The sequence below is a fragment of the Berghia stephanieae genome, chromosome 3 (assembly GCF_034508935.2).
Source record: "Berghia stephanieae isolate SIO BIC M18660-M18661 chromosome 3, UCSD_Bste_1.3, whole genome shotgun sequence".
NCBI lineage: Eukaryota > Metazoa > Mollusca > Gastropoda > Nudibranchia > Aeolidiidae > Berghia > Berghia stephanieae.
This window is the reverse complement of record NC_088362.1, coordinates 29,738,295-29,750,794: the sequence shown is the minus strand read 5'-3', so window position 1 is coordinate 29,750,794 and position 12,500 is coordinate 29,738,295. Positions and strand designations below refer to the sequence as shown.

At 39.4% G+C, this 12,500-nt stretch overlaps 1 protein-coding gene across 1 annotated transcript in view; it reads left to right on the top strand.

Annotated features, from left to right (window-relative positions):
• Nucleotides 1-12,500, top strand: part of LOC144969195 (uncharacterized) — a 93,537-nt gene that overhangs the window by 55,295 nt on the left and 25,742 nt on the right. The window contains exons 5-7 of the mRNA XM_078908307.1: nt 3,598-3,739; nt 5,093-5,161; nt 8,904-9,206. Of these exons, the coding sequence (XP_078764433.1) occupies nt 3,598-3,739; nt 5,093-5,161; nt 8,904-9,206 (514 nt within the window). The remainder of the gene's footprint in view (nt 1-3,597; nt 3,740-5,092; nt 5,162-8,903; nt 9,207-12,500) is intronic.

Genomic DNA, 12,500 nt, shown 5'->3' with positions numbered 1-12,500 from the left:
AACACTCATAGACCAACTGAAGGGCTTCCAACCTAACAATCCAAGAGCTGTTTGAAAAGCAAGAGACAGGGAGGAATTGAGAGAGATAATTCATGCAGTATCCGAAGCCTGGACCAGGCATGGAACCTAGAAGAAGAAGAGAAGAAGGTATTGGGAAAGAAAGCACCGATGATGACTTGAGCGATGCTCGAGACTTACTCAAAAAAGCATCGAGACGCAAAAAGTCTCGAGCTTCGCTCAAGTCATCGCCACCATCGCCGACGAAGGCAATGGATGGATTGTGTGCGAGAGAGGGGTGAACAATGCAGACAGTACACATTGTAATATAACGTGTGCGTCGCTCGCGCAGTATAGTCTCGAGACTCGGGACTCGGGAAGCATCGATGACCGAGATTCTCGAGACGAGAAAAGCATCGAGACCTAAGTCGAGGTCGGTACCTTCTCAATACTCGATGACCTGACTTCTCTAAACCTAAAGCATCGGTGACCTTTTGGTGAACCGGATGCCCGCCCCTATTTCTCGTCATTTTCTCCGTTCTTTTGCCTAGGTCGTTCGCCTAACCACCCATCCCACTTAATTAATCGCACCAACCCCCTCTTGCACATACGCCCTCTTGTGGGTGTGGTGGGTAAGGGGGGCCGCGAGACGCCTTGGGACGATTCCATTACTCTGGGTAAATTTCCTAATTTACTACACACTAATGATCGCAATGACAATGATCTATTTTGACGACATCACCCCTCTTCTCTAATGGGTTATTCTTTGAAATGAATGTGACTACTATAAGATGTGTGCTTGTGTGTATGTGTGTGTTCGTGTGTGTGTTTTCGAACCTAGCTGGTCCGATTTTTTTTCTTTTGGCTATCTGTTGTCACCACTCCTTTCTATCGCATTGTTGTCTATTTTATGATACAATAATATTTTTATTTCGTTTTGGTGTTTTAACTAATCAAATGATACAAGTTTCACATACTATAGCTTTCTTCAAAAATAACAATTATAACATCTGTATTTTTAAAAACCACCATTAGATTATTTGGGGGGCCCGATAGCTCAGTTGATAGAGCACTCTCTTTACACGCAAGGGGCCAGAGATTGATCCGGGTTGCAGTCGAGCTTTTTTTTCTTCTGATCTCTGTCTATTCAGCAGTGAATGGGTATCTGGTTTGTTAGATCTGGCGAAAAGTACTTTGGGATAGACAGCGTCCTATCCAAAGATAGAATTTTTTTTAAATTAAAAAAGAAACAAAAAACGTGAGCTTTTATATAGCGCAATATCCACTAAATGTGCTCAAAGCGCTTTACAACGGGTCCCTGACTAATAGCAACACGTAACATGTAGAACGAGACATGACGCCTGTTAGGCGATGTTACAATTTTTTCCGACAGAGACAACAATGTTGACGACCAGGTACTCATTTTACACCTGAGTACGGTGATAGGATGTGAGTAAAGAGTCTTTCAAGGACTAAACTAGGCGCCGAGCAAGGCTCGAACCCAGGACCTTCCGATCCGAAAGCGAGTGTCATACCACAAGACCACATAGCCTACGAAAAGAGAAAAAAGGAATGGAGGCAACAACAACCCCCCCCCCCCCCCCCCAAAAAAAATAATTTAAAAAATGAAAACAAACTCTTCCCACTTCCCATACTTTTGGTCCAGCATGTCACAGACACAAAATATTAACAATCCCTTTTCCTTGCGCAAAACCATATTGACGTTCTCTCTGTAAGGTGACGTCCAATCAAGAGACGCTACTCTCCCGCTAATCTCATTCCCTATAGATAGTTCGAAGATGACGTCACTCAGGCCTTTGTTATTGTTTTTGCCATCCGCGTTTGTGAGTTGTTCTCACTTAACAGTATTAACCTGACTATAAACGTTCATGATACACAGAGTTTGTGTGTTGGTCCGTTATACTTCCGGATGGCAATGTTGTGAACTCCTTGGCCAAGCGCATTCTATCTATAGATAGAACGAAGATGACCTCACTCAGGTCTTTGTGTTTGTTTTTTGCCATCCACGTTTATGAGTACTTCTCACTAGATTGCTGGTATAAACCAGACTATAAAAGGTCATGGTTTCACAGAGATGTGTGTGTTCGTCCGTTATACTTCCGGATGGCAATGTTGTGAGCTTCTTAGCGAAGCGCATACTATCTATACATTTCTGTATTTTACCCACAACAAACACATTAAATGAAACATAGTAGCAAACAAAACTACGTGTAACCTATAACGTTAATATAGCGATTCAAAATTCTTTTGGTGAGAATGGGAGCGATCTATATTCAGATTTTCGTCCAACAAGTCATCAGTCACATGATTTGTTGCTGTCCAACGATTGGATATTTCTTTAACAATGTAAACACGCTGCTTTGTTTATGAAAGTTGTAAACATACACATGTGTCAAACAGAACAATATGACCAATCGTGATGTTGGATATTTCGAAAGCTGTGAGCACTTTTCACTATGTGGGTCACTTTTAGCATATTTTGCAATGTGACCAATGACCTCGAGCACATGGAAAGTTAATATAGATCGCTCCCATTGATCATCCAAAGGTTTTCTAAAAACAACAACAAAGAAACCCCGTGATTTTGTTTCACTTTGATGGTAGGAAATTGGATTAAATAGTCTGATGTCACGTCGCCCGGCAACGGCGGCCATCTTGATTCTAAACAAAGTAAATCATTACTTTTTATTCTTCATGCTGGCTAGAACTTTTCAATTGCCTTGTGATCAGAATGTGTAAAAGTCAAAACATGATCAAATTTATGGAGGGGGGGGGGGTTCCTTTGGATACGCTTTTTATGCTCGCCGGAGAAATATTTCATACGGGCGTCCGCCATTGTTCCGATAGATTAGAGCCAGTGTTACTAAGTTACCACGCGTCATTAGGAAGGAAGTGACGCTACGACTATTGAATCCTATCCGAAATAAAACGTTCGATTCGTATACGGTTTACACCGAGTGAGCTGCATTCACTTTGATATGATAAGACAAGAGACCGATTGAGAGCAAAGGTCAAATGGATGGCAAGACGCACCGAGTGGAAATTGGATTCAATAGTCTGATGTCACGTCGCCAGCAACGGCGAGCAGCCTGGTTCTAAACAAACTAAATTGGCACTTTTTATTCGTCATGCTGGCTAGAACTTTACATATGTCATTATATAGCGCAATATCCACTAAATGTACTCAAAGCGCTTTACAAGGGGTCCTTGGTCAACAGTAACATTAACATGAAGGACGGTCATGCATGACGCCTGTTAGGCGATATTACAATTTTTAGGACAAAGACAACGCTGTTAACGGACAGGTACTCATTTTACACCTGAGTACGGTGAGAGAATATGAGTAAAGAGCCTTTTCCAAGGACTCAACTATGCGCCGAGCGCAAGGCTCGAACCCAGAACCTTCCGATCCGAAAGCGATAATACCGTTTTGGGACGACGAGTCACATTTAATGTACTTTGTTAAACAAATTATTCTAGTTTGACAGAAGAAAAATAAAAACCTTTTACTTTTTAAAATAAAAGTTAGTACCAGGAGTCACATAATATGATATCATGTCGTTTTCTTTCCTCATACAGTTCGATTATGATTATGAGAACTTTAAAAACGACCACATGATTTCGGACACAAAAGTATGTGTTTCAATTGACCACTTGAACAAAGATAAATGGATTTTTGAATCGCCCGACTTTAGTCAGTTTCACATATGTGAAGCAAAAGGTAAGAATAGAATTTGATTCCTTGTATAGGGAATGAGATTAGTGGAAGAGTAGCGTCCCTTGTTTGGACGTCATTCTACAGAGAGAACGTCAAAATGGTTTTGCGCATGCGTCTCTCTCGTCCTCGCTTTCGGTGAAGTGTCTCATGCCGCTTTCACCGGAAGCGAGGACGAGAAACGCATGCGCACAACCAACATGACGTTCTCTAATAACTTTTCCGCCGGTGACGTCCAATCAAGGGACGCTACTCTTCCGCTAATCTCATTCCCTATTATTCTCTCAATGCCCGATTTACTTGTGTTGATTACATTTCCTCTCTCGAGAAACAGTAATCTTAATGTTGATTACAAGACCTTAAAGTAAAAGCTCTGTGCAGCTATGTGGTCTAGTGGTATGACACTCGCTTTCGGATCGGAAGGTCCTGAGTTCGAGCCTCGCTCGGTGCATAGTTGCATCCTTGGAAAAGGCTCTTTACTCACAATCTCTCACCGTATGAGTACCCGGCCGTTAACAGCGCTGTCTTTGTTGGAAAAAAATATTTTAATATCGCCTAACAGGCGTCATGTCTCGTTCTACATGTTACGTGTTGCTGTTGGTTATAGACAATTTGTAAAGCGCTTTGAGCACTTTAGTGGATATTGCGCTATATAAAAAGCTCAAAAGCTCAAGCTCAAAAGCTCATTGGACAAGAATAGAATTCATAAAGTGACCCACATTACGAATTCAGTATTTTTGTTGTGATAAAGCAGATTTTGAAAAAGTGGATTTATATTAAGAATGGTCATAATTGATAAATTATTGGGGAAAAGACAATTTTAAGTGTAATGATTTCCAGACCATAATGATAAATTTCAAGTTCAAATCGATAAATCGAGAACCAATCGGTGTGACAAAAATACATCTCGATGGAAATAATATGGGTGGGCTCATTTGACGGGTACGATAAATGTAGGATTCAATAGTCTGAAGTCACGTCCGCCCAGCAATCAGCAGCTTGATTCTAAACAAAGAAAAATCGGTACTTTTTATTCTTCATGCTGGCTAGAAACTTTTCAAATGTCATATGATCAGAATGTATAAAAGTCAAAACATGATCAGATTTATAATGTTTTTCTCTTCTAGATACACGTTTATGCTCGTCGGAGAAGTATTTCATAAGGGCGTCCGCCATTGTTCCGATAGTTTAGAACCAATTACTAAGTTACTATGCGCCATTACGAGGGAAGTGACGTCACGACTGTTGGAGCGCGCCTATTTTCTACTCTTTTAAGCTGGACTATTTTTTTTTAATGCAAATCTGGACCATGTTCCTTGAGCACTCACATCTTTGGTTTTATTTATTCCAAAATTTCAGCTCCCTACTGCCCATCGAACCCCGTCAAAACTGATAGGAGACCATCGGATTTGGACAAGGTTAACAAAAGTATGTGCATTTAAAAGGATATTCCAAATTTGTCGTCAAATTAAAGATAATTTGTATGGAAAAGGAGAAGAAGCTCACAACATTGCCATCCGGAAGTATAACGGACCAGCACACAAAACTGTGTGTAAGCTTAAACGTTTATAGGTTAATACAGTTTAGGGAAAATTACTCATGAACGCGGAAGGTAAACGACAATAACAAAGACCTGAGTAACGTCAACTTCGAACTATCTTTAGATAGTATGCGCTTGGCTTAGATGCTCACAACATTGCCATCCGGAAATGTAATGGACCAAACACACAAAAGTATGTGTAGCCTTAAAGGTTTATAGTCTGCTTAATACAGTTTAGTGAGAATTACTCATAAACGCGAATGGCAAAAAAAAAAAAAAAAAAAAAAAAAAAAAACAATAACAAAGGACGTCAACAACGATCTATCTATTTTTTTTAAAACTGTCTTAAATATTTTATAAGGCAGTTCACGGTTTGATGTCACAAAAACCTTTTTGGCAGTTTTTATTTCTACAAATGGTGTTTATGCGAATAATTTCTTTTTCTATTTCTGAAAGATTTCCAACGATGCTTCATAAATGGAAATAACATTCCCTTTATTCGTCCCATAGAGGAAATTTGTCTCTTGGGTCTATTCCAAGAAAAGACTGGAATAACCCAAGTCATTCATACGGGCAGGAGCCTTCGTCAACTTATAGATAAAATGAAGTTGACGTCAATCGAGTCTTTGTTATTGTTTTTTGCCATCCACGTTTATCAGTATTTTCCACTAAACTGTATTATCCAGACTATGAAAGTTCATGGTTACACAAAGTTTTGTGTATTGGTCCGATATACTTCCGGATGGCAATGTTGTGAGTTTCTTAGCCAAGCGCGTACTATCTATAGCCTGACACCCACTATGACTTATAGTTTGACGTCATTTTTTTAGGTTTTTGCATGCACCATCTAGTGAGTTGTCGTTAGTAGTCGTCAAGGAAACAAATGATTCCATTGGTTGAACTAGTGAATACAACTCACGATTTGTTTTCTTTTGTGGCCAAATTATTATTATTATTATTATTATTATTATTATTATTATTATTATTATTATTATTATGAGTGATCAGTGAGAGGTTACAACTTTTCTAAGGGACCACTCAAACTAAAGTGCAACGATCAGACCATTAGCGACCGACCTTTTTCTGGGTGGGGTTCCTGACCTCCCAAAGTGGGCAGGGAGGTACATACCGTGTCTTCTATCCCCTTATGTCTGTTTTCCAACATGCTTTCTGTCTTTGTCTTGGAATGAGATTACTTGGTTTTGTTCTGGCCTGTCATGGTCTCAAGTGAGTAAAGAGCTACTCGACTATGCATAAAGATATATGTAGAATGAGGCCCCAGAATTTACTAGTTACTATAAATGAAAAACAATTAACGATTTGTTTACAATGAAATAAAAATAATGATGAAATTTAATTAAAAGAGGTAAACAGTGATCGTGGCAGTTACAAATAGAGATATGAATATTTTACGTAACTTATGATAATTTGTCAGGTTCGTAAGTTTACGTTTCCAGGCAGTTGATGGGCTTGGATGATCTATTCCTCTGATAACAGGATCGGACTCGTAAAATTCCACTTCCAGGCAATTGGTAAGAGGTTATTGTGTAGTCCTTTGACAGCGGGCTTGGGTTTGATCCTTGAAGATTATACAATCAAAGTTAAAAGCTCCGGCGTCTTAATGGTGTAGATATAATATCTACAAAGTCCCAAAAGATAAAAATCTTCCAGTATATATATAGGAATAGAGCGACTGGCCGTCCGGCATAGATTGTGGAGAGAAAGTGAGTGTCAAATGTTAGACCTATCAGCTTTTATAATAAGTGGCTACGTGACAGAATGTAGAACGAAAAGTATTCACTAATTAGAAATTAATTCGAGGGAAGGCTATAAAAGGAAAGACGATCTAATATTAGAAGGTAAAGTTTATCTAAGCCTACCGAAATATAACTGGAGTGAGATGAATTCAGTTCTTAATAAAATAAAATTTAATAAGATAATTGTGAACAACCTTTACTGTGACATGGCCCTGGCCGGAGTCCTGGCTGGGAGGGAAACAGTCAAATGCATAGTTATTGTTTTGGGAGATTATATTTTTTTCCTTGTAAATCATCTCTCCGTTATGTATTATAATATTTGTTATTTTGTATTATGTATAATGTAAGCATTTGAGTGTATTCCTCTTTGTTGGATTTTGTGCTGGTGTCCAGATGAGACATAGGTGATCTCAAACTAAGTACATTGGTGGTATGCTCTTGGAATCTACATCTGATCCCTATTTGTTCCCAGTTCCCCTTACTTTCTCTTGGGTGCTTTAATTGTAATTCTAGAACTTTTTTACTATCCCATTTTCTTCCTTTTTACTGGCGCTGATATAACCTGAATGTGTTGCAAGCGCCGTAAAACCCTTAAAAACAAAAACAAACCGACCTTTTTGTACGAATGAATGAACAGTTCACTGGTAAAACGAAGCTATCTGGTCACTCCAATATAGATAGAATGAAGTTGATGTCACTCGGCTTTTTGTTAATGTTTTTTGCCATCTGGGTTTATGAGTATGTAATTCTCACTAAACTGTATTATCTGGACTATAAAAGTTTAAGGTCACACTGAGTTTTGTGTGTTGGTCCGCCATACTTCCGGATGGAAATGTTGTGAGCTTCTTAGTCAAGCGTACACTCTCTATAACAAGCACCTGCTTCAACGTGCCCAACCATACGACCAACTTCTTCTAGATTAAGTCTTGACGTTGTCTATGAATGTAAGAACAAATGACTTCAGATGATTTTTTATTATTTTTTAATTGAGCTTTTATATAGCTCAATATCCACTAAACGTGCTCAAAACGCTTTACATGGAGTCCCTGGCCAACAGCAACACTTAACATGTAGGACTGGACATGACGTCTGTTAGGCGATATTAAAAATTTTTTTCGGACAGATACAACGCTGTTAATGGCCTGAGTACGGTGAGAGAATGTGAGTGAAGAGCCTTTTCCAAGGAATCAACTATGGCCGAGCGAGGCTCGAACCCAGGACATTCCGATCCGAAAGCGATTGTCTTACCACAATACCACATAGCCCTACATTTGACAGCAGTCGAAAAAAACATCACATGTAAATCCTTTCTTTACCCTGCCCATTGCTTATAATAATCAAGTTAGAAATTGGCCTATTTTGATGTCTTCTTTTGTGTCATAACTGTCATTCATTTTCAATCCAATATGTAGAAACAATCTCTCGACAATTTTCTCCATAGAAAACGGGCGGCATATTAACATAAGAAAATAACTACAGAGATACGCCTCAATTATTTTTTTAAACCCTCTGAACATAGAACCGATAATTTGATTTCCTCATCTTCAATTGGGCTTACAATTCATATATATATATATATATATATATATATATATATATATATATATATATATATATATATATATATATAAATGAGAGTGGTTTTCCAAAACTTCCTAACTCCGTTTTCCCCATTTTGAGATGTTGAGGATTATTTCCCCAACAATGTCTTATTCAGTCTTTCATTTTATCATATTTAAACCTCAAATTCACACAAATCTAAGGAAATTTTTGGGCCATTAGATGCTTAAAATAAAGTTTACCTTTCAATATTTCTCATGGATGGAAAATTTCAAAAGTAGATATATATAAACACATTTTTACTTTATTTCAGCAAGCCCTAAACTGGTAATGGTAAATGAAAGCGTCAGCTTAGTATCTACGGTTCGTGAAGGTTCCGCTTTCGTAATGCGATTTTACGTTCGTGCCTATCCAAAACCAGAAATTGACCTGTGCCCCAATAGGAATAGGGTCTTTCTATATGACGTCCAAATGCAGGAAACAAAACATTACGACACTTACTTGTTGAAAATTGTGATAAAAGGAACCCTTACCCAAAAGGACCCGAAAAAGGCACCCACAATCGAGCTTTCTAATGGAGTCGGTGAAATTTTGAGTCTTCCTGTTTCTCTCAAAGGTGAGGTCATTTCTCAATATTATTTCAAACTCCTCAAATATGATGTCACCATCTATCTTAAACTAAACATAAACATACTTGAGTTTTCTTATAGCGCAATATCCACTAAACGTGCTCAAAGCGCTTTACAAGGGTCCCTGACCAACAGCAACGCGTATCATGTAGAACAAGACATGATATGACGCCCGCTAGGCGATATTACGATTTTTCCTAAAGAAACAACGGTGTTGTGTTAAACGGCCGGGTACTCATTTTACACCTGTGAGTAAAGAGCCTTTTCCAAGGATTCAAACTATGCACCGAGCCCAACTCGAACCCAGGACCTTCCGATCCTAAAGCGAGTGTCAAACCACAAGACCATAATAAAGCCCCATGATCTATTAATGAATATTCTCCCGACCCACAAGCATTAGTCAGCTTTTTAAAAATCAATTGATCAATTTAGCCAGATAATTGTCGTACTATTGAAAAACACGTATTTCAGAATTCGGGCCAGAAAACTCGTCCTTCAGATATCGATTTACTTAAATGGCCCTCATCTCGCCAAAACTCTGTCAGTTATGAGCATTTTGCCAGGATTAATATCAATTAAATTGAAATATATTTAAGGACGAGTTTTCTGGCCAAATTTTTTTAACACGTGTTTTCCAAAGTCTGGCAGTTAGCTGGTTACATTTACTCCTGGTCATAGATTTCTGCTAGAACCGATATCATGCGCCTGTTACATAAAAAATAAAATCATGCCTTCCGCCACGACATCAAAAGATATCGTCGCCTAGGTGTTCCACAAAGAAATATAGAAAATCCATCAAACGAGATGTTTGTTGTCAACAGGAATGAAGTGAGCAAATTGGGGGTTAATAATGTTGCCCAAGGAAAAAAACCGAAAGTGCCTAAAGCGGGGCTCGAACCCGGGACCTTCCGGGCCACCGTGCAATGCCGGCCACTTCGCCTGTTACATAAAGAACATAAATAGATAAATAGCCCCAATGAATACGATTCAATAGTCTGATGTCACGCCGCGCGGCAACGGCGGCCATCTTTGTTCTAAACAAAGAAAATCGTTACTTTTTATTTTTCATGCTGGCTAGAACTTTTCATGTGCCTTGTGATCAGAATGTGAAAAAGTCAAAACATGATCAAATGTATGTGTTCTTTTTCCTCTGGATACCCTTTATGCTCGCCGGAGAAATATTCCATACGGGCGTCCGCCATTGTTCCGATAGTTTAGAGCCAGTGTTACTAAGTTACCATGCGTCATTAGGAAGGAACAAGATATGAAGTGAGTAGAAAAGTGCCAGAAGACAATAGAGAATAAAAATTTTTTTCGCGGCGGTGGTGGGGTTTGAACCTGCGACCTTATTGGTACGACAACTCCGCCTGGCAGGTGAGAGCGTGGCTCTACCGTGTGAGCTATCCACGAACACAAAAATATTCGTTTCAAACCCAAAGTCATTTCTAGATCCCTCTCTCACCCACTTCTTGAGATCGCCGATCGTTCACCACCATCGCGAAGTAATTTTGACCAGCAGTTAAGCTTAATAGCCAATATTCTCATCACAAACATATAACATAGAAACGATTGAGACATTGAGTATGCTCCGGTGTATGGGGTGAATTTTTAATTCAGAAAAGTGAGTGGAGCAGGCACTTATGTTGGTAAACAACAAGATATGAAGTGAGTAGAAAAGTGCCAGAAGACAATAGAGAATAAAAAATTTTTTCGCGGCGGTGGTGGGGTTTGAACCTGCGACCTTATTGGTACGACAACTCCGCCTGGCAGGTGAGAGCGTGGCTCTACCGTGTGAGCTATCCACGAACACAAAAATATTCGTTTCAAACCCAAAGTCATTTCTAGATCCCTCTCTCACCCACTTCTTGAGATCGCCGATCGTTCACCACCATCGCGAAGTAATTTTGACCAGCAGTTAAGCTTAATAGCCAATATTCTCATCACAAACATATAACATAGAAACGATTGAGACATTGAGTATGCTCCGGTGTATGGGGTGAATTTTTAATTCAGAAAAGTGAGTGGAGCAGGCACTTATGTTGGTAACAACAAGATATGAAGTGAGTAGAAAAGTGCCAGAAGACAATAGAGAATAAAAATTTTTTTCGCGGCGGTGGTGGGGTTTGAACCTGCGACCTTATTGGTACGACAACTCCGCCTGGCAGGTGAGAGCGTGGCTCTACCGTGTGAGCTATCCACGAACACAAAAATATTCGTTTCAAACCCAAAGTCATTTCTAGATCCCTCTCTCACCCACTTCTTGAGATCGCCGATCGTTCACCACCATCGCGAAGTAATTTTGACCAGCAGTTAAGCTTAATAGCCAATATTCTCATCACAAACATATAACATAGAAACGATTGAGACATTGAGTATGCTCCGTGTATGGGGTGAATTTTTAATTCAGAAAAGTGAGTGGAGCAGGCACTTATGTTGGTAACAACAAGATATGAAGTGAGTAGAAAAGTGCCAGAAGACAATAGAGAATAAAAAATTTTTTCGCGGCGGTGGTGGGGTTTGAACCTGCGACCTTATTGGTACGACAACTCCGCCTGGCAGGTGAGAGCGTGGCTCTACCGTGTGAGCTATCCACGAACACAAAAATATTCGTTTCAAACCCAAAGTCATTTCTAGATCCCTCTCTCACCCACTTCTTGAGATCGCCGATCGTTCACCACCATCGCGAAGTAATTTTGACCAGCAGTTCAGCTAAAAAAAAAAAATTTTTTATTCTCTATTGTCTTCTGGCACTTTTCTACTCACTTCATATCTTGTTGTTACCAACATAAGTGCCTGCTCCACTCACTTTTCTGAATTAAAAATTCACCCCATACACCGGAGCATACTCAATGTCTCAATCGTTTCTATGTTATATGTGTGTGATGAGAATATTGGCTATTAAGCTTAACTGCTGGTCAAAATTACTTCGCGATGGTGGTGAACGATCGGCGATCTCAAGAAGTGGGTGAGAGAGGGATCTAGAAATGACTTTGGGTTTGAAACGAATATTTTTGTGTTCGTGGATAGCTCACACGGTAGAGCCACGCTCTCACCTGCCAGGCGGAGTTGTCGTACCAATAAGGTCGCAGGTTCAAACCCCACCACCGCCGCGAAAAATTTTTTTATTCTCTATTGTCTTCTGGCACTTTTCTACTCACTTCATATCTTGTTGTTACCAACATAAGTGCCTGCTCCACTCACTTTTCTGAATTAAAAATTCACCCCATACACCGGAGCATACTCAATGTCTCAATCGTTTCTATGTTATATGTTTGTGATGA